This window comes from Sturnira hondurensis, unplaced genomic scaffold, assembly GCF_014824575.4.
Source record: "Sturnira hondurensis isolate 20B ecotype Veracruz unplaced genomic scaffold, ASM1482457v3 Scaffold0001221, whole genome shotgun sequence".
Classification (NCBI taxonomy): domain Eukaryota; kingdom Metazoa; phylum Chordata; class Mammalia; order Chiroptera; family Phyllostomidae; genus Sturnira; species Sturnira hondurensis.
In genome coordinates this window covers 3,183,602-3,209,503 of record NW_028073852.1, presented here as the reverse complement: position 1 = coordinate 3,209,503, position 25,902 = coordinate 3,183,602, and the positions used below count along the sequence as shown (strand labels likewise).

The following is a 25,902-nucleotide window of genomic DNA, read 5'->3' as shown; positions in this document are numbered from 1 at the left end:
AGGACGTTTGACCTCTTCCCACTTCCCTCCTACTCGCTGGCTGGCGGTAGAGGACATTGTGGTGATGACCACGCAGTGAGACCGAAGGGGCCTCTGTCCCTGCGGGTGAGACGTGACACTGCCTGCGCCCACGGGGCTCCAGCAGCAGGACGGGGACCCAAGACCTCCCTTAGGTTGGCGACTTATTATTGATTGGGAGAGTCTTGCTCAGGAAGACAAGGCCGCAGACCAACACGCAGCTTCGCTGTTTGCTCCACAAAATTGTGAAAAACAACTTCTGGCTCATCCCGGCAAGCTACCCCCTTCTCCGGATGACAGATTGCTCACTTGGGCAAACAACTCGTTTATCAAACAGCTGCTTACGTGTCAAGACTCAAATATTCAAGACTGGTGTCCACCAGGCCTCAACTACTACATCTCGAACGTGGCCGGGTCCTTCCAGCCCTGACAGACCTGCCTTGAACTCTTGAGCTGAGACCACCCCACCCGGAAAGCTCCGCCTGGACCTCCCGCTTCTGACACCAAGCTGCAGCTCATCCCATTGCCTGCCTTAGCTTCAGTTCACTGGCAGGTTTTTCTGGAGATCTTCTGGGGGAGTTGGCACTTGACCGTGATCACGAGGCACCGTACCAGCCTTGGACTTCATGCACGCAAGAGGGACATACATTCCTGTCTTGTCATGACACTTTTCCTTTGGGGTTTTGGTCACTGGTGGCCAAACTGATCCAGTGCGCTCTCCACTTCCCTGCCACCCTACTCATCTTTCTGCCTCGCACTGTGGCTGACACACACTCAGAGCTCTGTGAGAAGGGCCGGAGGCCGGGTCTTCTCCTGGAACTCTGCAGTCTGGTGCTCAGGAGCTCCTTGCAGGCGTCAGACACCTGCCCGGCCGAACATACCCAAGCTGCACATTGAAACACGTGTTCTCCTTCAAATTTGTCACCTTGGGTCTCTGTCTACGTATCTTAATGATACGGGCTGTTGCTTGAGACATTTCTGAAAAGCTCTTTTGTAATTACATCTTGATTTCCTGTCCTCAGTGGTGAGAAATGATCTTTTTGTGAACATTTTGTTTTATTATGGATAATTTCAAACATATACTAAAGTGGACAGAATACTATGATGCACCGTTATCAACTTAGGACAAATCTTATTTCATCCACACCCCTTTCTCCTTCCTTTTTCCACCTGGGTCTCTTTGAAGCTGATCCCAGAAAGCGCTTCTCACTTGGAAACATTTCAGCCAGAAGATAGGGTTCTTCAAAAAATATTAGACACGACACCATTATCTAACCTAGAAATTAATACTCTCTTAATGTTATTATATGATCAAACAGCATTTAAACTTTCCTGTATAACCTTTTTTTTACTGTTTCATTTGTTAAAATCAACATGGATTGATTTTAATTGCTGGGTGTCTCAGGTCTGTTTTTCTTTGAAATTTTAATCGAACTATAGCACCTGTAGAAAAAAGCATGTGGATCATAAATGTACATAGCTCAATGAATCTCCCAATCTCTTTTAGCCTCCAGGTTGGTTCTTACCCTCTTTCTTCTCCTCTGAAATTTATGTGGTAAATAAAGAAGAGCTGTCAGGTACAGTTTCCCACGGCCCATCCGCGGTGGGTGGTTGTCCTGGTATCATTCGGCAAGTTCCTGACAGTCTGAGCTGCCGTCTAGGGCGCAGTGTGGGTGCTCAAAGAAAGTGGTTTGAGTTGAAAAGGTGTGAGCACGCCACGAATGATTTTCTTGTGAGGTTGGTCAGCTGGCCCTGAAGGAAATTCCAAAACACTTCCAAAAATATTCTGTGCAGTGGCAGCAACAAATGTAGAGCCACCCAGGGTGACTGACGCGAACGGAACAACAGTGACACTGATGGAGAAATGTCATGTTGATTATAAAACCAGCCTTGCTGTGTGGGTGGACGCGTGTGGTGTCCCTCTCTAGTCATTAGCTCCGCTTAAGGACTCCTAAATGTCACGGAGTGTATCACACTTGGGTTTCAGAGTTGGAACTGGTACCGTGGCTCTCTGGCTGAAAGGCAGCCTTCATCTCCCGGAAGGGCAGAGCCCGGGCCTGCCTTAGTTCCAGCGCACAGCCCGGAGGTGTTGACAAGCTGCTGCTGCTGTGTCCCACCCAGCCCCTCCCCGGCCCTGGCCTTTGCTTCATCGGCGAGAATGCGGTCAGGGCACTGCAGGGGAAGCCGGCTGCTTCCGAGCAGTCAACAAAAAATGAGGAAGCGCGGGGGGCACCGCCAGTTCCGATCAGACAGGCGGCAGGGGCTCAGCGCACGCGGGCCAGAAGGCCCCGGCTGTCGGACACCTCGCACACTTCCCTGTTCCAATTCAGCGGAACTGCCGGCGGCACCCCCTCGCAACCCCCTTTGTGTCTCGCCCCGCCCCGTGACGCGAACTAGGTGGAGCCAGCGTCCTCCGGCGAGACCAGCCACACGTTAGCGCCGACCCAGAGTTGGCGCCTGCGCAGCTCGTCCCGGCCCCGCTTGTTCCTCCCCCACCCCCTCCCTAGCAACCGTCGTCGCTCTGGCCTCCGCCCCCGCGACTGCGTTCGCGCACGCGTGCCGCTGCCCCCGCTCGGCCCCGCCCTCCCCGTCACCCGTAACAACCACTGGAGCCTCGCCGCGCCCCTCCCGCTCCCGCCCCCTCCCCCGCCCACTCCCCGGAACCGGTGGCGGAGCTGCAACCGCGGGCAGTGGGACGTCGACGGCACCGCCGAGCCTCCAGGATGAGCTTCTCCCGACGCCCCGCGTCCCGAGCCCGGCTCCCCTGACAGAGGTAGGCGCGCGTCGCCGCGGCGGGCTCCCAGAGCGTCCCCGGTGCGGCCCCCCCGGCGGCGCGGGGCTCTCGCGGCGGCCTCCGCGCCCAGCCTGCCCTTCTGGCCCCCTGGCCCTTCTTAGCTCTTCTCGGCTCCCCTCGGCCCGGGCGCGGAGCCCGGAGCCGGCCTTCTTGCCGTCCTCGGCACGCTGCCCCTTCGCCCCTTCTCCCCTCGCCGCTCCTACTCTGCTGGTCGTCCCCTCCCCGCCCCCACCCCGCCAGTCTTCCCATCCCCGACCCCTCTTTAGGAGCCGAGCCCATCCCTTGGCGCACCTCCCTGGGTCGGCCCGGGCTGGGGGCCCGCCGAAGCCTCCGCGCTGGACCCGCTGACCGATGGTCCGGGGGCCCGGCCGCCCCTGGAACCCGCTCGGAATGGACTTAATTGGTCTGGCCCTTGGCTAATTTGTAAGGAGCAACTGTCATGCCATAGAGGCTGCCACGGGCCAGGATGCCACTTTGGCCGGGCTAACTCCGGATTCCCATGTAGGACATGTCTCTGGACCAGAGTAGCCGAAGCGGGGAGCTGGCAGGAGTTCGGAGGCTTGTGAATTGGCAGGTTCTTCAGCGTAGCCACTCGGGGTTCTGCGCGGCAGTGGCATCCTGAAAGGGTGTCACAGTGCCTTCCCGAGCTTTTTACTTTTTAACACCCCCCTCCGCTTTTTATGCCGATGGTCACCCTGCTCCTTATTGGGATGTACCCTGAAATAATTTTCCCAGTTAAATTTTAAAGAGATTATTGAATTCCTACTGTGCATCAACTAAGTGGAGCGTGGTTCGGGCGCCCCAGGACCTGCCAGCCCCGGAGTGAAGATTAGCGACGACTTCCCGCGGAGCCTGGCCCCGAGTCTCCCGGTTTAAGAACTGGAAGTCTTTCAGCGTTACCTCACCCCAGCCCTCATTCCACAGAGGTGAAACTGAGTCCCAGCGGTCACAGGACTTGCTTGAGGTCACTCAGAGTTAATGTCGGCAGTTTTCAGACTGTCAGGGCTGGTTTCCAGCACAACCTCTTCCTTGCGCTAGGGCTGCTAAGTGGGCATGCCAGAGAAAGCGCTGTGCAAATGTAGTGTTTGAATGGAATGTTCCAATGTTCCGAAATAAAGGCTGTTTTTGGAATTGCCTTTTTTTTTTGCCTGTAGACTTTGGGCTCCTTGAGGACATTCCCTTTCTGCTTGGAGTCTCCTTTCATTCTACTCAGCGTGGAATAACGTTCTTAATGATTATCCTCTGCAGGACAGGTAGGCGCTTTGGATGTATTTTTCTTTCTCCCTTTTAAATAGGAAAATAAAGTCACAGCAGAGGACCGAGATGTAAGTGTGTTTTCAGAAAGACCCCTGTAGGCTGGGACAGGAGTGTGACTCCCCTGACACTTGAGGTCGGGCCACGGTGTTGTGGGTTGTGGCTTTTTGAAACCAGGACCCTCCCTCGGGAGCCCCTGGACCCAGCTCTGGTGTCTGTTGGAAGGCGGGCCGCTGAACCTGCGCTCTGTGCAGTTCCAAAGTGGCATCGGCCTGTTTCCTTCGAAGCTGGCTTTTGAGGGGTATCTCATCGTCGACATAACAATGGTATTTTTTCCTCTTGTTGTCCACTTTTAAATTTCTCCGTGGCCCTACACTTAATATCTTAAAGTGCCAACATTTTTACTTGGTTTCTAGTAGAAGTTGCTGAAGAGAAAAATCATTCAAGAACTAATTGTATAGGTCATCAGAATAACCAGATTCCGACGTGTCACTGCTGGAAAGGCCCGGAATGGGAGGCTCCAGGCTCATGCCCCCCCCTTCCCCTCCTCTTACTGCCCTGTTACCTTCCCCTGCCCTTGGGTGATTGTCTTCGATTTTTGTGTGCATAGGATTAGGACCTGTCGAGGTTTCTTTCTGCCCTCCGACTGTCGTATGTGACATGTAAATGCAGACTGGATGTTTTCCACGTCGTGGTTGTTCGTCACATGTGTTTGCATTTTGCAGGTGCGACAGGACTGTTGTTACGCCCCAATCATGGTGCAGAAATACCAGTCGCCGGTGAGGGTGTATAAACACCCCTTTGAGTTAATTATGGCTGTAAGTACCTAACTTTTCATGTTACTCTTTGGCTTGTGTTTTTTAAGTATTTGGATCTGACGATTTATAAACTCATGTTTATTTTATTGTTTGTCCCCATTGCTCCATTTGTTCTTACTGATTTTTTATGCTTATGAACTGTGTAGATTTTGTGAAATGTTTTTAAATTCTAAGTCTTTGAAAATCAAAATCTGCTCGTTTAGTTTTTAAAAATACACCTCAGGGTAATGTGTGCGCTTGAGTTAATTCCCCCTTTGAAAATGGAGCAGTGGGATTCTGAGTAAATATGTCCTCCTCGAGATTTTGCTGGTTTTTGTCCGCCGAATAGAAAGAGAATGTGGGGAGCAGGTCCCCCCTCTGCTGCTTTTCTGGGAGAGGGCTGTGGTCCTGGGTGAACTGATTTCACTGGGAAGTGAGCACTGTAGGATGGAGTTGGATTTACATTATTCTCCTGACTCTGCCGAGTTAGTGTTTACTCCTAATATCAAATTCATGAGTCCCATTAGAATGCCAATAATGGGGCTACTGAGGTCTTAATTTTCTTTGTTATTTACCTGAAGTGTTTGGCTGAAAATAAGCATTTCACTGGATGCAAACCTGAACAAACCCACTTCCAGCCACTTTCAGATTCCTCTGGCATATTCTTTCCCTTCTCGTCTCTCCCGGGTACTGTTGAGGTGTAACGTACACACAGGAAACCCTTCGGTCGTGAACGCGCGCCCGGACGAAAACGTCAGATTGAACCAAGACTGAGAACCACAACAGACCAGCCCAGTCACAAGTTCCGCTCTGCACGTTCAGCCCCTCCTCCCTCCCCCTCTCTTGACTTTGAAGCCCTCGGATGAATGTTATCTCTTTCTGTTCTATATATAAATTGAAACTCGGGTGTTTTTGCATCTGGCTTCTGCTCTGCAGTGTTTGTGAGATTTACCCAAATGAATCTCATTTTGAAAATCAAAACAAAAACTCAAGTCCTGTGGAGAGAAGAAGGTAGATTTGGGGGCTCGGACCCTTTCCGTCCATTACCTCCGAAAGTTCCCGTGTGCCCGTGTCCGTGAGGTGCGAGCCTTTTGTCCTTTGTGGGGTGGTGGCTTCTGGTTCTGCATTTCCCTTAAATACCAAACTGTCCAGTTTTTATGGCAGCGACTTGCTGGATGGCTTGCTTCCTGCTCGCCAATTCCATGTGCCAGTCTGGCGCCAGGCTGTGCAGAGCACGGGCCCTTTCCGGGGAGCTCCAGGAGGAGCCTGTTGTTCGTGGGAGCTGTGCCGCGACGCACAGGACTCCGGGAACGGGAGCCGCCCGGCTGCACTCTGACACCTGGCCTTGGAGGGTGGCCCTGCTGGGGGCCTCAGCCGCCCTTGTCCCTGGCACTTCCCCTCCCTCCACTGCCGGAGCCTCTCTCCCCACCACCAGCTGGCCACTTCACTCACTTGTGTTCTCTCCCCTGGGTGTCCGTCCACGTGCTCACTCGGCTGGCCGAGCCCTTTGGCCCCAGTTCAACTTGGTGGCATTTCTTGTTGCATTCTTTCAGTTTCTAAACGCCCGATACTTATGTTTCCTAGTTCTGATTGAGAGACAATCTGGTCATCTCGCCCCTAGACCTAGGCTCCAGGTGACTTGCCAGCCTGCGAATTATTTGCCTGGTAGTGGAGGCAGAAAGGCAGCAAGCGTGAGGCAGGTGGGGGGGTTGTGGGAGGGGCACCATGACTGGTACATTAGGTTTCCCGAAACCGTCACTGCGATTTTCAAGGCTCAGTGCGGGGTCGAGTAAGGCGGAGGCTTGGACAGCCCCCTCTGCAAACTCCGGATTTAGTAAGGGGTGTGTGGGGTGTCTGCTTCCGACTTCCTTATTTTTCTGACGTTACTAGTTTCGAAATGGTGAAATCTGCCCTGCTGATTTTATGCATGGATTTACAGAAGAATTTGAAATTTAAAACCACTTCCCCAATTTTTAAAAATTAACTCGGTTTTAATTGTTTTTGTTTTAAGGCAGTAGTCATTTTCTTTTAAGTTGTTAGAAATTACGTGTAATCTGAAAATGAAGTACGTTACCTTTCCTTCCAGAATTAGAGAGAAATTACAGCGTTAATTACAGCACTTACAGCGTTAAGTGCTTAGTGATTTTTGGGTGGTGTCATTTCCCACCTTTCTGAGTGCGGTTGTGCGACATGAAACCGTCAGCGTTGCCTTTAGTTGCTGCATCTTTTTCTCGTTGAGAAGAACAGCGTGATGGGCTCCGAAAGCGCTCTTTTCAGTGCGTCCGGACTGAGGGAGGAGGGGGACTGTGGGGCCAGAGCAGAGCTGCGTGGAGCTTCAGCCGGACCTTTCCGAGACCCCGGCAGTGGTCACGGTGCGCGGCAGTGACCGCGAGAGTTTGGCCGGTGGGCTCGTTTGGGCGTCCAGGTCCCAGTCTGCAGGGCTCCCGGGAGGAGGGGGACTTGGGGAAGGGGCCTGTCAGTCAACTGGATGCCCTTGTCCGTTCGCACGGGGGGGGGTTCCTCTGGTTTAGTGTCGCCAGAGAATCATTTCAGTAGCCAGTGCCCAGGGTCCGTGGGTGCGTGGTGGGGATCAGGTGTGTTCATTGGGTTTTGATTGACTTAATGGGAAATGGTTTGTTTGGGGGTCAACATACTGCTAACAGTAAAAAATGATATTAACGTTGTCATTAATTTCTTTGACTTAAGAGTGTAAACAAGCACAGTTGAAGTGGAAGTCTTTGAATAGGTGGGTGGCATTGCCGGCTGTTCTGTCGCTGGGTGTTAGTAGCCCTGGCTCCAGCCCTTTTTGAGGTGAGGAGCCTGGGTCAGAGTTCAGGCTGACTCAGCCAGCTGTCAGGCTCTGATTCCAGAGTTCCGTGTTCTTCGTATCGTACTGTGTCCACCGCGCACCCAGTACTGTGGCTCCTGGAGTGTTTCTTGAAGGTTCCTGTTCCTGATGGTGTTTTCCAGCCTCAGCCAAAAACACTTCCCGGGGCTACGCCGCCTGACTTGTGGGGAGGAGAATGGACTCCTCGAAGGGACTCCATCTGATGGCGCCTGGAAGGGCTGTGGTCACGTGGGGGCGGAGTGACGTGACCACAGAGAGGGGCCCAGGAGGGGAGGCGGGACTCTGGATGCTTGGGGTAGAACTTGAAGTGGAGAACTGAAACGTTTCCAGGTTCAGCATTTCCCTTCCCGATGTTAACGGTACCTTGATTAATGACACAGGAGAAACGGAGTGGGTGGAGAGGCCGTGAAACGCAGTGGTCCCCGCGGTGACGGGGGACTGGGTGAGAGAAGGAAGCAGGGGCATCCACGTCCTCTTTGGGGACAGATAGGTCCCTGGAAATAGTCACCCCTGGGGGCAGGACGTGTGGCTGAGCCTTTCTCCCTGAGGACGAGGACAGCTGTCACTTTGCCTGATTGGAAGTCGTGGTGGGAGAGGCTCCATGACTTGCTGTGACATCTTGCAAGTCGTGACCTTGTCTGGTCCTGCCCCTCCATGGGTTTCCTGTTAATTATCTCAACAAACTGTCACATGTCCTGTCCCTCCCCGACCCACCACTCTGCCCAGTTCCCCTGATCTCTCAGCAGCGCGGTCCTCGTCCTGGAACCCCTCGCCATCTGGGTCCCTAACAGACACAGCCTTGCTGTCCCCTTCTCTCCCAGCAGCGCCATCCTCGCTCCAGCCTCGGCCCCCATTTCTTGGAGGCAGAGCCCCGAATTTACTTGTCTGTCAGTCCTCCCTCCCTCCCTCCCTCCCTCCCTTCTTTCCGAATTGGAAAAAAAACCAGTGTTCTTGCTGCCTGTCACACACCAAACCCAATAAGCTGAGACAGGGATTGAATCTTCCTGGGTGTGTTACTCAGATTGCGGGGGCACAAAGGGGGCACTGCTGGTGGTCACCTGGAGTCTGGTGGGTCCCACCTTCAGTTCCTGGAAAAATAGCTTTTACATGCATTGATTGCTAAGCTTATTAGCTATTACTTAAACTAAAATTTTCCAACTCTTGAGTCCCCTCTTCCTCCCTTCCTTCCTTAAAACCACACAGATTTATTTGGTAGATCTTGAAGTCATTTGTCCCCAATGAGTCTCACTGGGGTAGAATCAGGGCGTGAGCGTCACTGGGCACTCTGCTCTCCTGGAGGGTCCGGGGGAAGACCCACTGTCCTGCCCTCCAGTTTGCAGAGGCCGCTCGGCAGCTCCCGGCCCCTTCCTCCACCTTGGAGGTCGGAAACGGCAGTCCAGGCCTCGTCACAGGGCATCTCACTGAGCTCGTTACTCTCTTACATGCCCTGTCCTGCTGGGTGCGCTCTTCCACCAGACGCGGTTTCCGTTTGCCAACCCTCCATTTAAGTCGCCTCCCGTGACCTGTCGCAGCCTCGTGAGCCCCCTTCGTGCTCCGCCTTTGAGGCGCTCCGGGTCCCCCCCTCTCTGGGTCCCCCCCACTCTGGCCTGCCTGAGTCCTTGCACTATGCGAACCTCCAACTCGGACGTGCAAATGTTCTCTCTGCTTCCCGGGTGTGCTGCGCGCTGTCGTCTTCTGCCCTCTCCCTTTTTTTTTAATGCTTTACTTATTTATTTTTAGAAAGAGGAAGAGGGAGGAAGGGAGAGGAACATCGATATACGAGAGAGAACATCTATCAACTGGCTCTCATGCGCCCCCAGTTGGCAGGGGCGCCTGGCCCTCCACCCAGGCACGTGGCCTGGCTGAGGAGCGAACCAGCGACCATGCAGTTTACAGGCCGGAGCACAGTCCACCGAGCCACCTGGCCAGGGCGTGCCCTCACCCCCTCTCTGTTGGCACACCCTCCCTTGCCTTCCCGGTTCGCTTTCCCATCTTGCTGGCCCTCTGGCCTCTCTGGGGCCCCAGGGGCTTCCCTCTCTTCCACCTGTAGTCTGGTTAGTGCTGGCCCTTGCCCTATGATCACAGTTTCTTTTCTTCTCCAAGGTTCTTGGCTCTTTCTTCTTTTTTGGCATTTTTATAAATTATGCCACACTCTGTTGACAAACACCGCCACGAAGCCTACGTGGTGTGCTCCCACGGGTAGGACCTCCTGAGACCCGCGAGTCGGGCTGTGTCGGTGAGACGGCCGCCACAGCACGCGGCGCCGTTTGCTCGTCTCGTTCTCTGGTTTTAGTTTTGTTTGTCTCAGCCCTGTTCCCTAGTCCCTTTGCCCTCTCCTCTCTGATTCCTCGTCACGCCTCCCACTGAGGCCAGAGGGGTGAAGGGAGAGAGCTTTGCTGTGGGGCCAGTGGGAACCTGGCCCTGCCACAGACCAGCTCTGCGGCCTCGTCACTGGGCCGGGTACTGGTGCAAGACTGATGTGAGGATGTGCCAGAATTAACCAGACCTCAGAGGTGAGGGTGGGCGGCTGGCGCCTGGTGACCCCCACATCCTCCCCTTCTCCTTCCTGATGTCCAGCCCTTTTCCCACCTCCAAGGACGAAGTGAAATGAGTCTGTGTGTGTAAGTAAACTGTTCATGTGTAAGCTCTGTTTCATCCATTCAGATTTCATACCTTCAAACACCTGGGGAGACATGTGGGGATCCCCGGGGCAGACTTCTGTGTCCGAATGCAGTCTCGGGGAGCCTCGTGTTGACTTGAATGGAGTCTGTTCTGGGGGAGCGGGGTGTGCAGAGAGCTGAGAGGTAGCAGCCTCCTGAGGAGCCGCCTCGGCGCTGGGGCGGTCCCACCGCTGCAGCCTGTCCCTCGGGTTGGCTGGGGCGGGGGGATGACAGGTGCTGCGGGAGCGCGTGCTCGCCCTGTCCCTGCTCTCCGAGTGGCAGGTGGCTGCCTCCGGAGGTGTCAGCGCCCGCCTGCCCTGTCCTTCCTTGCCTGGTATTTTGAGATCCTTCTCCCCTTTTCTCTGACTTTGCCCTCTTCCTCCGACCCGATTCCCGTGCAGAACGGGTGTTCAGCATAGTTCTAGTCCTGAAACACTCTCATCTCACCTCTTCTGGAAGCGCATTCTCTGCCTCAGGTCCTCAGGTTCTCAGTGGGGAGGTGTGACTGCAACGTACGCTTCTCGTTCACTGAGGTGGTGTGAGATCTTGGAGCTCCTAGTGGGCAGTGGACTTGGCTTTTACCCGCAGATGGAGCAGCAGCCTGCGTCTGGGTAGCTGACTTTGAACGGAGCTCCATTCGAGTGGAGGGTGGGGGGCAGTGACCTGGTTTCTCTGGCGTAGTCAGGGTCCTGGTCAGTTTTTACTCGTGGGGCCGTGGTGCCCTTCCCACTCGCAGAGTTTTTCTCATGCTGTGGTGTGAGTCCTGTGGCATTTAATAACAGCTGGGGTGTAATCAGTCCATCACTTAGTTGTGAAAACAGGTGATCACGTGTAGTGTGCTTTCATTGCGCACTAGTCTGTATAGAACCAGTTGTGTTTCAGCGGGAAGTATTTCAAGGAGAAGTAAAGCAGGATCTGATTCAGCTCCTTGCCTCTTTGATTTACCTGTTTTTGTGAAGCAAACAAACAAAAACAAAAAATAACAAAGAAAGCCAAACCTTGTCTTATGGAGAATTTCAAGTGTACACAAGCAGCGAGAACGCGGCACAGCGAATACTGGTGGGCCCACCGTCCCACGCCGTCCAGTGGCAGCGTTTTGCCGGCATTGTCTCTTCTCCCCACCTTCCCCTGTGTGTATAGAGGAGATGTCGGACGTTAGTTCACCGATAAAGACTTCAGCGTGCGTCTCGAAGCAGTAAGGACTTCTTTTTTTTTAAAGAAATTTTTAAAGATTTTACTCATTTTTCGAGAGAGGCGAAGGGAGGGAGAAAGAGAGGGAGAGAAACGTCGATGCGTGGTTGCCTCTCACACGCTCCGCAGCAGGGACCTGGCCCGCAACCCAGGCGTGTGCCCCGACTGGGAATCGAACCGGCGACACTGGTTCGCAGGGCGGCACTCCGTCCACTGAGCCACACCAGCCGGGCTGACCAGGAAGGACTTCTTTACTCGTAACCACTGCAGCCTCCTCACACCCAAGAGAAGTACTGGCAGCTTCTCGACTCCACTCTGCGGGACTGTGTGTTTTGTTAGTTGTTTGGATCCTGTTTCGAGCACAGCCATTGCGTTTCTTTCGGTGGTTATGTTTCTGCGTCTCCTCTGCCCTCTCACATTCTCTCTCCCCGTTGTTTCCTCTCGTGCCTTTGCTTTGTCAGAGAAACTGGGTCATTTGTCCAGTTCAATTACCTTAACCTTGTGCTGATTCAATTGTTCATCACAGCAGATCAGCGCTGGGAGAAGGTGCGGACCTCGAGTGGGTTCAGCTGCACTTGAGAAGGTCTCTTTAAGCGCTGGCCTCACAGAGGTGGAAGTGAGTGGGTAAAGCCAGCTGCTCCCTTTCATCCCTGTGATTATCCTGCGCAGTTTTGAGTTGTAAATAAGGTGCAAAATCTTTCCCCCAAATTAAACTGGGTCTTTTATTTACAGTTACTTTTTAACTCACTGCATCACTCAATGTTTTGTACAGAAGGCTTTAACTCCTTTTAACAAAAGGAGTTAATTTACTGGCAGGTCTGGTTGGGAGGGCGCCTGGGTCGCACAGGTGCCCACATGGGCCGTACATGCTTGTGGGAGTCTGGCCTGGGGCCGCTGCGCTGGGGCCGGCAGTGGTCCGAGGCGGCCAGCTGGGTGGGGCGGGCAGGCAGTCCTCCTCCGGGCTTCTCTGTCAGGGCCCCGCGTGGGGATCGTGCACTGGTTGGGAGCGCCCACGCAGATGTTTACTGAAGAGAGAGGTTGGGTTGGCCGCTGTTACAGTTGGTCCATTTTTCTTGATTTTTAGCTTGCACAAGAGTGAAACAGACAGTTTTGTGTATTCGTAGTGGAATAATTTCCCACATTGTAACAGGGTGCATACAGTGCATTACAGTTCTCTCGAGAGGTGCCGTTCGATGTTCGGAGTGCCAGCCTACTTCATTGTTGAAGTCTTCAAGTGTGTCGTTGTCGCTCTACGTAAGACAGCTGCTCTGGGTGTCTCGATATGCACCGAGTCCCTCTTCCGCTCAGAAGCCAGCCCTCTGCGTTTCCTCCGCCTCCTGCGTGCTTTTGCAGTGGAGTGTCCGCAGTGCCCGCTGCCAGTGAGCGTCCAGTTTGTGGGTGTCCTGCCTGTTTGGGATGGCTGCATGGCCCCTCTCTTCCTCTCAGGCTTCTGGCCTCCCCTCTGATCGCTCTTGCTTTTCTTCTCCGCCCACCTGCCTCCTGGCCTTCCTGGGCGAGGATGGGCCCTTCCTCTGACGATGACTCGTTTCGCTGTTTGGGGACCTCCAGTCGTCTGTCTTGTGTTTTCTGGCCCCAGTAGGTGTTCTGGTCGGTAGTTCGTGCTGTTTTAGAAATAGCCCGCTCTCTCAACCTGACACCTCTTCCTGGGCCGTCTCGCTGGAACCTGTAGCCTCAGCCGTCACTTCATACACCGGGGGCTGCAGAGCTCTCCCTCCTCCTGCCAGCTGCCTGCCGGGCCCGCTCTGTCTGACTGGGCAGACTGGGCACGGCTACAGGGAGCGCCCGGACAGGGAGCAGCCCACGTGACACCACTAAGGTGCCACTCAGAAGCTCCGCCCTGTTCTCTGAGCTGCCGCTTCGGACGGGTGCCACCACCACACGCCCTAGCCTCCGATCAGAAACCTGGCTTCCCAGGCAGCCTGCCTTCCTTAGTCTTCGCCTCAGCGATGGCCCGGCCTAACCTGCCAAGGACGTCTCCCGAATTGTTCCCGAACCTGCCCTTGGGACCGTGTTGCCATCTCAGATGACCCCTCGACCGCTTGTGTCCCTGCAGTGGCATCTGGACTGTGAGTCGCAACCTCCCAAGCCCATCTCACTCACCCACCCTCTCCCAGGGCCGCTGCCGAGTTGCTGATTGTAAATCTGAACACGCCGGTTGTGAGTTTAAAATTCTTAAGTGGCCACGCCTCGCTTCCAGGTGAAGTTCAGATCCTTGAGCTCAGTCCTGGTCCCCAGTGCCATTCCCCCCACCTTTCTCTGTTGCCGCACGGCCACAGGCAGGGCCCCCACCTATTCCGCCACCTAGTCGTCTGGGATTCCATGCAGTTTCCCAAGTTCACCAGGACTTGTCGTGGCCTCCCCACCTGTACACCTGCCTGCCAGGGGTGCCTTCCCCGCCTCTCACCTGCCCGGCTCTGACTGCTCAGATTACCCGGTCAGAGTCTGCTGTCCTGGTTAGAGTTTCCTCCTCTGCTTGCTGGCTCACTGTCACCTCGCTGGTCACTTTGCCTTGCCCTGGTTGCTGGGCTGGCTGACTCCCCTCCATGCCAGTGTCTTGAGGGTGGGAGTCAAACCACCTTGCTTTCTATCCCGAGCATTTGGTAAGCCCTCAGAAGTAGTTTGTCTACAGGAGAGGTGAGCCTTGCGACAAATGCATGCGTTTCCCATGTCATTTCTGCTTTGGAATGAAAACTTTGACAGAAGACCACGTTGGAACACATTTGTTTGGTTAGAGGTATTTACCAATGATTAAACGATGGTTAGAAGGAGTCTGATGCAGATTATGTTTTGTGAGTGAAATAAAGTTTATGTTCAGTGAGCTAAAGTTTGTAATTGCTGCAGTCGACTGAGAACTGTGTCCATGTTTACGTACCGCTGGGTGTCACGTGTTTTGAATGGCCCCTCCCCCGTAGTGGTGGGCACCTGGGGTTTGCAGATTCAGTTTTTCTGGTTCTCCTGCAGCGCATAAACCTCACGGAAATGCTTTTCACCGACAGAATGGTATTCTGTGTTTCTTTTTGACATCTCTGTAGGTTCAAACCTGAGACGTTGGTTATTACAAGACTACTTTTTTCTTAATGGATGAGTTATTCTGCCTAACGTTAGGTGCTCCTAATTATAAAATACGTGTTTTTCTTTTTCCTAGTCTAAGGCCTGTGTATGTTTTAGAAACCGAGTCCAGAACTAAAATCTACAAAGTGCATGTTTTGAGGAGTAAATTGACTGAAGAGGTCATTTGTGGTTCTGCAAGGTTTATGCAGTGAGTCTTCAGACAGCTCCTCCTCCAACACCTGTTTGCTTTGCTTTGCTTTTCCTAACATGCAGTTGAGACGTCAGAATGTGTGGGGCGGGCCCGGCAGTCCTGGTAGTTCAAAGTTTCTGAAAGGAATACATTCCTTAACGGTCTGTAATGGAGGCTCTGTTACATCCCCTTCCTTTCGAAGGGCTGACCATCTCCCGCAAGGCTCTCCTGTTTGATGTGCATGTCCAGGCTGCTGCTGTTCTTGAGATCTCCGGTGGTGCCAGAGTTACGTTCACACGCGTGTGCGTCCTTGCACTTGTCTTAATTGTTTGTATGACTTCATTTCCTGATGTTCAGGTGAAATAGATTTATACACTTTTTAAAAAATGTTTATTTATTTATTAAATATTGTATTTATTTATTTTTAGAGAGAGGAGAAGGAGAAAGAAAGGGAGAGAAACATCAGTGTATGGTTGCCTCTCCTGTGTCCCCCACTGGGGACCTGGCCTGCAACCCAGGCATGTGTCCTGACTGGGAATCAAACTGGTGACCCTTTGATTTGCAGCCCGCGCTCAATCCACTGAGCTACACCAGCTGGGGTGTATACTCTATTTTTTTTGTTGTTGTTGTGGTAACGTACACATAACAGAAAGTGAACCATTTTCACCATTTTCAGGTGCACAAGTCAGTGTTGGTAGTAAACACATTCTCGTTGTGCCGCTGTCACCACTGTTGTCTCCAGAACGTCTCCATCTCCCCAACCTGACACCGTCCCCACGGAACTACCCCTCAGTGCCCCTCCCCAACCCCTGGCAGGCGCCTCCCCCTTTCTGTTTTCCGTCTGAGTAGGATTAGGATCGTTGCTTACATAGTGGGACTTCCTTATCTCACTTAGCGTGTCTTCAGTGTTCTTGTTGCCGCTGTGGCAGAGTTTCTTTTCAAGGCCCAACGCTCCGTTCTCTTTTATGTGCGTACCACGTCTTGGTCACCCACTACGGGTGCTGGGGCTGCCTGTGCTTGGAGGCCCTTGTGTTTATTGCACTTTCTACACATCTGGGGCACAGGTGGCAGACACCAGACCCGCGGGCCGAACCCGGCCTCCACCTTGTTTCTACCCGGCGGCAGCGCCCAGCTCCTCGCCCCTAGTTAAGGAGTAGTTACATGTGTACAGTCCTAAAATGACATTTGGTCCTTGGAAGGCAACCGTGAGGCCGATGTGGCTCCCAGTGAAAATGAGTGTGACACCCCTGATCTAGTGTTCAGTGTCAACCAAAAATTGTTGCTTATCTCTCTATGTTTATTTTTTGGTCTGTTATATTTGATAGATTCCAGACCCAAAAGACAAGTTCCTTGAGCAATTCATACCACCGTATATTTCAAAATATATCTTTTTTTTAAAGATTTTATTTATTTATCTTTAGAGGGGAAGGGAAGGAGAGAGGGAGAGAAACATCAATGTATGGTTGCCTTTCGTGCGTCCCCTGCTGGGAACTGGCCTGCAACCCAGGCATGTGCCCCGACTGGGAATGGAACCGCGATCATCTGAGTCGCAGGCCCGTGCTCAATCCACTGAGCTACACCAGCCAGGGCCTCAAAATATATCTTTAATCACATCTCATTGTTGCCATTGCTGCTAGTTTTTAACAGAGAACGCACCTAAGAGCAGGTGTAGGTGAGCCCTGGGGTTGGAGTGCGGGCTCCTGCCCTGAGGGAGGGGAAGCGAAGTGGCAGAGAAAATGGGGAGTCGGCTGCTCCAAGGTCTGAGGGGGCAACTTGCGTGAGAGATGCGTAATCAATGGGACATGACAGATATTTTCTTGATGGACTAAACCAGCTCCTACTACCAGCCTACTGACGACGGAGTTTTTATTCTGCTTCACGGAGCCAGATAATATTTCCATAGCTCATTACATTCTTTTATGTGGGCAAACACATGGCATCTTTGAAAGCCGACAGCTGCAATTGCTGGAACACCAAATGCTTCTCTGAGGTCTGTGAATGTCTTCTTTATACTCCGGAAAGTGAGACAGCGCTCGCCCAGACCCACTGCATGGGAAGAGAATGTGCAAAACTGCTGTTTGTCCTCACATGAAGTTTGCTCTTTATCAGACAAAAATCTCTGGGTTAGGAATGGTTTTGGAAAATCATGGCGTGTTGTGTGTCCCATTCAGCCAAGCGATTGCTTTAAATACAAAATTAAGCACATGACAAAGTAGGAAAAGAGGGACTTTTCATAATATTCCAGACATTCTTGTTTGCCCGGAGCTTTAAGAAACTGGCCGGTGAGACATTTGACCTCCAAAGCTTATTGAAAGAAAGCTCATGTCCCCCTGGCTGGTGTATCTCAGTGGATTGAGTGCAGGCCTGTGAACCACAGGATCGCGGTTCAATTCCCAGTCAGGGCATATGCCTAGGTTGCAGGCCAGTTCCCAGCAGGGGATGCACGAGAGGCAACCATAGATTGATATTTCTCTCTTTCTCTCCTCCCCTTCCTCTCTAAAGATAAATAAAATATATATATTAAAAAAAGATGATGTCTTAAGGGCCAAGATCTCCTTAGAGGTGAGCGCACCCCTGGTCTTTCTGACTCAGTGCTCTTTAATTCTCTGACAGGGATCAGGTAATGCTTTATTTTCACAACCTAAGACACTTACGACATGCGGAGGTCGGCTGGATCCCTGGCATTGATAGCGAGGGCTCTCAGTGTGTGGTTTGCTCGTGTGTTTATTTGGGGGCACCAAATGATGCTATTTTAATGGTTGAAAGAAAATATAAAAAAACAAAGGTAGGTTAATATGCAAATGGTGTGTGTAGGCGAAGTTACTTGGCGCACCCTGAGCTGCAGGAGTTGAGACCCAAAGAGAGAAGTGGGTGAGGAGGGTCACCAGGCCCCCTGGGCCCGGGCCTGTGGGGAGGCCGTGGGGGGAGGGCTGGCAGCTGAGCCGGCCCATCAGTTCCCTGGCTGGGGGAAGGAGGATTCATCTGCAACAGCTGTGCCCCTTCCTGTTAAGTGAATGCTGTTAGTTTGGTTTTACCATTGTGTGTTTTTAGTTTGTACATATTTAAGTAACATTGTAATAAAAACGAGTCTGCAGAAAGGGCTTTGTGCGGCATTGGAGCCCTGCAAGCTGCTTCTCTCAGTTGCAGATTTTGCTGCGCTTTGATTAACCCAAATCCGCAGGGCCCTTAGCTCAGGTTTTGTTTGCAACCCAACCCCCAGGGCAGGGGGGGGGGTGAAGATTCTTGTGTTACTCTCTCTGTGCCGGTGCCGAGTGGAGCGGCCGCTCAGCCGTTTCCATGGGCAGCCCTTCTCTGGGGGAGTCCGCGGTGATGGCCTTCTCTTTCTTCTAGCTGAGTTTTGATGGCAAGTCGGAGAAGGAAAATGGGGAGGTCTGCCCTCAGCCTCTGGGTCTGTGCAGACGAAGGTGGTGGCCCCGCTCTGTCTCCCTGCAGTGGGGAAGTCTCTGGGATTCTCTGCACGCTGCGGAGGGTGGGTCCTGCAGGGGCGCCGCCGTCCGTGAAACGTTTCAGTAGTGCAGAAAGGCCTAAGTGGGGAGCGGTGGAGGGTGGAGGAATGCTCTGTGCCGGTGCCTCGTCTACGTCTGGCGCTGACCTAGTGCGGGCACTCTCCTCCCATCAGCTTCGCTGGGGCACAGCTGACACGCAGCCTTGTGTTGGTTTAAGGAGGACAGCACAGTGATTTGACACGTGTACATACTGTGAAATGACTGCCACAGATTTAGTTAACGTCTGTCACCTCAGGCAGGCACACATTTTTTTCTTGTGATGCTGCTGACCTTGAAGATCTGTGCTCGGTCACTTCAAGTCTGCAGTCCAGCACTGTTAGCTGTAGCCCCCGGTGCCCCTCACATCTCCAGGACTGACTGGTAACCGGAAGCTTGCACCTTGCGTAGGCCCAGGCCTTACCTGCTTTACAGAGGAGGAAACAGGTTTCCGGTGCTGGTCCGGCGGCTGTCCTGGCCCGGCCGCCTCAGCTCCTAGCTCTGAGCCACCCCCTTCGGCCTGCTCTCATCGGCCGGCCCAGGCGGTGGTAGCAGTGCTCTGACCTCGGCTGGCCGTCCGGATTCTGCGCACAGGGCCGGTTTGCTGTCTTGCTCCATTTCCCTTCCCCAAGCCGCTCTCCTTCTGATCTGCCTGTGGCCTGGTTCCCTGCTGGGGAGTCCAGCTCCTTCCCCCAGCACTTCGTCTTTGGTGGCTCACGAAGGCCTAGGTGGTGCCCCCAGCACTCTGTGCCTGGCCTGTGTCTTGGTCCTAAAGTGACCGCTCTGTGCTCCGGGAGTGGAGGGAGGGACCCTGCTGCATGCCCGCACCGAGGTGGGGTGGAGGAGGGAGTGTGGGACATGGAGAGGAGCTGTGAGCTGGCTCTGGTCCCGTGAGTGCTGGTGCTGGTGCTGGTGCTGGTGCTGGTGCTGGTGCTGGTGCTGGGGGGCCTTGTATCTGGAGGCCCCGGTCTCCGACAGCAGCCTGCCCTGACCGTGGGAATGGCGGGCTCTCGTGTGGGTCTGCTCAGGCCGGGCTGGGAGCTGAGTGACTGGTTTCCGACTCCAGTTCTTCCCCTTCCGAGTCTATTGTGTTTCTTCCCCTGTGGAAAATGTTAATGCCTTTAGCAAGGAGCCTGCCGGGCACCCTGTAACCCAAACCTCCAGCCCACGCGCCCCCCCCCCCCCCCCCCNTCCACCCCCCGCCCACGCGCCCCCCCCCCCCCCCGTCAGTGCTGTCTGTCTTCGGGGCTGTGTTGTCCCCTCCTGACACTGAGCACTTAGCCAATCAGTGGGTTATGTAATTAACTAAGTTCATGTACTTGTATTTCCTTCACACTTCAAAGGGAGTGTTTAACTCTTAATGCCTAAATTGAAATAAGATTATTTCTGTATCTTTTTCTTTTCCTTTTCAAAGGGAAACCTACATGATATTTACAACTAGTTCCTTTAAAAAAATTTTTAGTTGACTAGTAATAAACAAAGTAATTGGTTTCCGACAAAGCCTCATGGCATTTACATACTGTGTTCTTGAGGCCATGGGGAATATAATAATCATTTTAGTTTGGTGAACACATGGACTTTTGGGGGGTGCATTTTCAGAGTATAGGAGAAAAGGTGCGTGTGAAGTGGAAAGTTTTAGTTTTAAAGGTGTTTAAAGGAAGATCCCTTTCCGGTTTGTGCACAGCCACGCTGGTTCCTGGACTGTCGGGTGCCGTGCCTTTACCTGCGGCTTGTCCCGTTTCACCTCTTCGAGAAGTCCGTGTGCAGCCTGGGGCCGCAGCCGTGCTCAGCCTTTGTGTTTCCCTTCTTCGCCTTCCACAGTTCTGTGCTTGCAGTGACTGGGGCCCAATGAGACTAAGTAACCTGCGCGGGCACCGCTTCCCACAGTGGCACTGGGGCCCACAGCCAGGTCTCCGCTCCCGGGACTCAGCTCCGGGGCTCAGAGCGCCCGCATCTGCAGCGGAGGGGAGGGGTTCTTCTCCTTCCTCTGCGCGCAGCTTTTCTCTGCCCCCCTCCCCTCTTCTCTGTGGGGTGACGTGGTCACTGCCCAGTCTGCATCTGTAAGGACACGGGTGTCCATGGGTCCCCGCCGTGTGGCGGAGAACGGTCAGGTATGAGGACATTGGCCGACAGTCCGTAGGCTTTACGGTTTTCTCCGTTCCAGCTGAGGGTGTTTGTTCTTTGCAGTTTCTGCGCCTGGCATTTAACGTAACTCTGGAATCTGTGGGAAGTAACTGGGTGGGACCCGCCCCAGCTGATGTGATAGGTCAGGTGTGCACGGACCATAGCCTGCCGCCTGTGTCGGGCACAGGCGGAACGTGCTGTCACTCTGTAGTGGTTGGGACTGTTCGGGAGGGCAGTATTTGGTGGCATATGAAGGTCCATGGGGCGCAGGTCCCATGTCCGCGGGCCCCACGCAGGCGGGCGGAGCGCAGCCCTTGTGGCCCCGGGAAGGCGGGGGCTGAGTGCTGGCTGCCGGCTGCCCCCCGGAGAAGGGTGCCCGCCGCTCAGACTGCGGGGAGCTGGGTGCTCTCTGCAGCGCTGGGCCCTCGGTGTTGAGTGGGGTTTGGCGATAGAGGGTGAACAGCAGGATGAGAATCGTCTGTTTAGATGGTGAATAAGGCATCTGCAGGCAAAGGGACTTCTGAATTCGTGGAGGAAGTTTGAAGCACGTGTGAACACAGTTCCCAGACTCTGTTGTGAGGCACCCCAGGGCACCGGAGAGCTGGAGGGCGTTTTTAACTTTTGGGGAAACACAGCGACGCTTGGCATTTCTTGAATGCTGCATAAACCACCGGTTCCAGGTGGGTCACCATGTCATGGTTGGATCACACTGTGTGTCTTTTGCTGGAGTCCGACCTTTGTGCGGCTGGCTTGCGGGGGCTGCTGTGCAGGCGCCACGTGAGGGTCGGTGGGCCCCAGGGAGTGAGAAGCAGCACCCCACATGGCTCCCAGGCCAGGCCCTGCCCCAGGGGGGCGCACATTCTCATGAGGAAAAACCATTCCCCCTCAACTTCAAGGGTGTTTAAGTTATTGGGACACAAAGACTTCCTAAGTCGTTTGGACCTTAATTCAGTGAGTTCTGTTTCTCGGCCTTGGCACACCCTGAAGAAGTTGCAGGGAGCTGACGTTCGGAAACCTGTGATGTAGAGCTACGTGGGACAGTGCCCAGGGACACGTGTTCTCCAGAACCTTCCGAAGTGTCACCAGTGATTATCTTCACGACATAAACAAGGCGAGCACAAAGCCCTCGGGCGCGTCTGTGGTGTCACTCCTGAGGTCTGTCAGGAGTGGGACACGGTGGAGCAGCGTGGGCCTGGATTTCTGATCTGGAGTAAAGTGCAGAGGGTGCCGCCGATCACGCGTGCCGGATCCTACTGCACGTCACTCGAAAGCCCACTGCCTTTGCCAGTCCATTGCATTGCGCTGACGAGTTTCCAGGTGCTTTTGCCTGGAAATCCTTCCTTCGGGATGGAACACTGGAAGGCCTTGCGGATCGAGGCTCCGGCTGGGCGCGGTTGGCTCAGCAGGAAGGAAGGAACGAGCTGCTGTCTTTGACCGGGAGAAATGTCTCCCTGAAACCGCCGCTGTTGCGGACCGTGTGTACAGTGGGTCTGACCTGTAGTCTGCTTTAGCCAACGAGAGCGTGACCATTGCTAGTGGTTTTGGACGACATTTTCTGCGATGCGTGACTCTGCTTTCCTGCTCGATCGGTCCTTCTATGAGTGGTTCAGTACTTAAAGGCCACACACTCTTTGCCGAATATTGTGAAATATTGGTATATAGTTACTCCCCTCCTAAGAATCAGGACAGTTTGTTAGCAGGACACGTGACTCACACGTGCAGTATGAAACCACAGCTACAAGTTCACGGCCCTTTGAGAGGAGAGCGTGGAGTGGGGGCACCGTCGAGTCAAACTTCACCGGGACGTCGCCGTTCTTCGCCAAATGCCTGCCTGCCGCTTCACCGATTCTCTTCGAGCGCTTGTTTCCAGGACCCGAGAGGGTTAGGTACACTTGTCATCGACAGTCTTCAAGTGGGCAGAACGCTGTTCAGGTGCGGTTTGTGTTGCTCTCTAGGAGACCGCTGTCGCCAGCTCGGGGGCAGGGCACTCCCGTCCCACCTCCCACGTGGGTCTGCGGGAGCGCGCTCCTGCAGAGTGGGTCAGGCATCTGTCGGGCACCACTAACCTGAATTATTTCATTTACTTATCTGTTCATTTTCATTTTAGTTATTGATTTTAGAGAGAGGAAGGGGGAGAGAGAGAAGCCTCACTTTGGCATTCCACTTATTTACCCACTCATTGGTGGTTTCTTGCATGTACCCTGACTGGGAATTGAACCCTCAACCTTCACATATTGGGACAATTCTCCAACCAACTGAGCTAGCAAACCCGGGGCTGACCTGAATTATTTTAAAAGGTTAGGAAAAAACCCTTCTGTGTGGTGTTTTGGGTCACTATTTAAAGTATTATAGGGTGGATAAGTCAGACTATTGATCTCTTTATGGCATTAAAACTTTTTACATGTGAAGCCTTTTAATTTTGCTGGTAATTTTCACCAGGTTCTGTAGACTGCTGCCTGCGGATAGTCACCTGAAGGTCAGCTTGGGACAGGTGGAGAGGGCGGAGCCCAGCACAGCCGGAGGGCGGAGCCCACAGGTGGGCGTGGGGAGACCCGACCCTTCCCTGCCGTGGGCCCAGCACTCGCTGGCGCAGGTGCCCTGAGCCCGGGGGCTTTTCTTGTGGGAACACGTGGATTGGAGAAATCCTGAAGCTCCTTCTGTCCCTGAACAGAGGTAATTTCATGTTCAGAGTGCAGAGGCGTGGGCCATCAGGTTGCCCACCTTCCTTGCCAGTGTTTGCCCTTCCTCCCGTGCCACGGTGCAGACTGGTGTACATCAAAATGGCTTCTTCATCAAGAGAAAACGTAGCTGGTCTGTGAAGTTGCGTGGGAGCTGGAGTGGGTATCGGGAGAGAGGGATGGTGAAGGAGAATGTCTAAGCAGTTTGTGATGGCACGCGCTGGGTCTGTGGCGTGTAAGCAGCTCCGTTCCCGCCTGTACCCCCCGCTGACTGTGCGGTTGGTGGCTTTTGCGCTCCCACTGTGGGGACAAGGTCCTGGGCGAGGAACCACAGGGACCTGCTCTGGGGCTGGGTGTCCCTACACCCAGCACAGTGTACGGATGGAGTGTTACAGGCTTGTACCCTGACACCTGTCTAATCTCATTAACCAGTGCTGCCCCAATAACTACGATAAAGAATACAATTTAAAAAAAGGAGAAGAAACCAAGCCCTTTACTGGGTCACTGTGACATATGTCACGATTCCCCCAGGTAAGCTTCCACAGGCCTTAGAGTGCCACAGGCGGAGGTCACAGCCTCTCCAGACTGAAAGTTACCTCCGGGGAAAGACGATGTTACCAGGACCGTGGAATGTGAGGGTTTGCAGATGACGTTCAGAAGTTAAGCTTTAGGTGTGTGTGACCTCAGAGGGAGAGGGCTCTGGGTCACATCCCGTCTTTGTTGTGGCTGCTTCTCAGCGTCAGTGTTCTCTTTTCTGGTTTGCTCCTGCCCGGCGGCACCCAGCCAGTTGCTCTGACTTGGTGTGCTGGTGTAGTGCGGGGGGCAGGGCAGCGACTGTGGCCTCGCGGTGTGATTGCAGGTGCCACTCACCATTGGCAGCTCGCTCCTAGGCTGGTGCCAGTGCACAAGCAGCCAGTCTGCCTGGGTTGTTGGTAAGTAAGTGTGGGGGGGAACGAAGCATGTCGTAACTCTCTTTAAAGGGCTCACACTTACACAAATTTTAATTGTTATAAATAGCTTATTAGAACACCTTCGTTGAAAACTAGCATGTGATTTGGAACTCAGTGTACTAGTGGACTCAATAGGAGTGTCTCTTAGGATTAGTAGGGTTGAGTCAAGAGCCCACGAGGGACTGTGTCATGGAAACACGCAGAGTTGGGGCCCCAGGTGCCCTGGGCAGTTGTCACGAAACATCTGGAATCAGCCTGCGCATTTACTGCTTCCGGGTTACAGCAGCAGACCGCAGTGCTCAAAGCTCTTCCTGGAGCCGCCTCCTGTGCCGAGCCAGCTCTGCGTGCACTGACGTGCCTCCAGCACGTCCGACGGCCTTCCCTGCAGGCCGTCCACGTCCACTCCCTTTCGGTTTCATCCGGGTTCCTCCCCCAGGAGTGCGTCCTGCCCCCGCCCCCCACGGGTTCCTTCTCTATGGCTGCCCACCCCTCCAGACCCCCCTCCAGACCCCGGGAAGTTGTGAGTCCTCGGAGAGCCTTCTCTGCTTGCCCCAGCATGAAGGGGTTTCCCCCAGGATCTCGTCTTCTTTGAGTGTGTTGGGGTGACACTGGTTAGTACAGTTGCACAGGTTTCGGGGTGCAGGTCTGTGATATCCCCCCGAACGTCCTGAGCAACCTCACTATCATTACAGTTCTTGAGATGTTTTCGCCTCCTGTCTTCTTTCTGTTGTCCTCCCTCGTGGAACAGCTTTGTGCCTCGTCTCCCTACGCAACCCCATTCCCATGACTTCCACTCCTGTATTCTCTGGAACCCTGCCCTGGCTGCTGTGGCTCAGTGGATTGCGCGCCAGCCAGTGAACTGAAGGGGCGCCAGTTCAGATCCCAGTCAGGGCACATGCCTGGGTTTTGGGCCGGGTCTGCAGAAGGGGGCACAAGAGAGGCAACCACACATTGATGTTTCACCCCCTCTCTTTCTCCCTCCCTTCCCCTTTGTCTAAAAGTAAATTTAAAAGAAAACCTAACACAGCATCTAGCATCTGCGTATGACAGGTTCTCCACATCCAGCTGCAATTTTGATAGTGAATGAATTACAGAATTTTAACTCAGGTGCTTTGGTCAATTTGCCGCATTTTCTTGGCATGTATTTTTGTTTCTTTGAGTCAGCGGCAACTTCGAAGAGAGGCTTAAGGCATGGTTAGTTTTTCGTGCACTGACTTTCCAGAGTGAAACCAGACTGTGAGCGAGTTCATGGTCATGGCTAGTGCCGCAGCCCCTCGGGACTTGGGCAGCCGCCGCCCCAGGTTGCTGGCTGGTTTGGCTGTTCTGTTGGGAGGCAGGTCCTTTCAATGAAACTTCTTCTAAATGGGCTTTCCAGCAGGAGGCAGGATTAAGCTCATTAATTCTCAAGTTGAAATGTCTTCACTAAGACATGGGTTTTTGTCACACAGTTCAAGTTTTTAATGTCAAAATTGCGTTCAGAGATTGGTGAGCACCTGCAGGTATTCCTGCCAGGCCCTCAGATTGCAGGCTCAGAAACCCCTTTCAAGGAGGGAGAGTGGGCCAAGGAAGGCGGGAGCTCGCTGTGTCCCAGGGGCAGCTCTTCTGGGGGGGTGACGGGCGAGGCCCCAGTCTTGTTTCATTGTTGGACAGAAAGACCGAGCAAATTATTGCGAGAGTTACTTCCCTTACAAAAGCGGTCTTTCCTTTTATGAGGACATGTCAAAGCACACATCTCCCTCTGAAGAAATCACTGCTGGCGGGGCTCGCCGTGCTCGGCCTTCTCTGGGTTTCACACGTGCTGAGTGTGATCAGGAAACGTCTCG

The 25,902-nt window shown here is 53.6% G+C and overlaps 1 protein-coding gene across 3 annotated transcripts in view; it reads left to right on the top strand.

The window, feature by feature from the left end:
• Positions 1-2,644: 2,644 nt before the first annotated feature.
• SEC14L1 (SEC14 like lipid binding 1) overlaps positions 2,645-25,902 on the top strand; it is a 62,303-nt gene continuing 39,045 nt past the window's right edge. Inside the window, exons 1-3 of one of the 3 annotated variants that reach the window (XM_037064626.1) lie at positions 2,645-2,791; positions 3,967-4,065; positions 4,792-4,884. In XM_037064626.1, coding sequence (XP_036920521.1) covers positions 4,822-4,884 — 63 coding nt within the window. In that variant the 5' untranslated portion in view covers positions 2,645-2,791; positions 3,967-4,065; positions 4,792-4,821. Of the gene's footprint in view, positions 2,792-3,966; positions 4,066-4,791; positions 4,885-13,545; positions 13,650-25,902 lie in introns of those variants that run through there. The other 2 variants (XM_037064631.1, XM_037064633.1) reach the window with 2 other exon arrangements.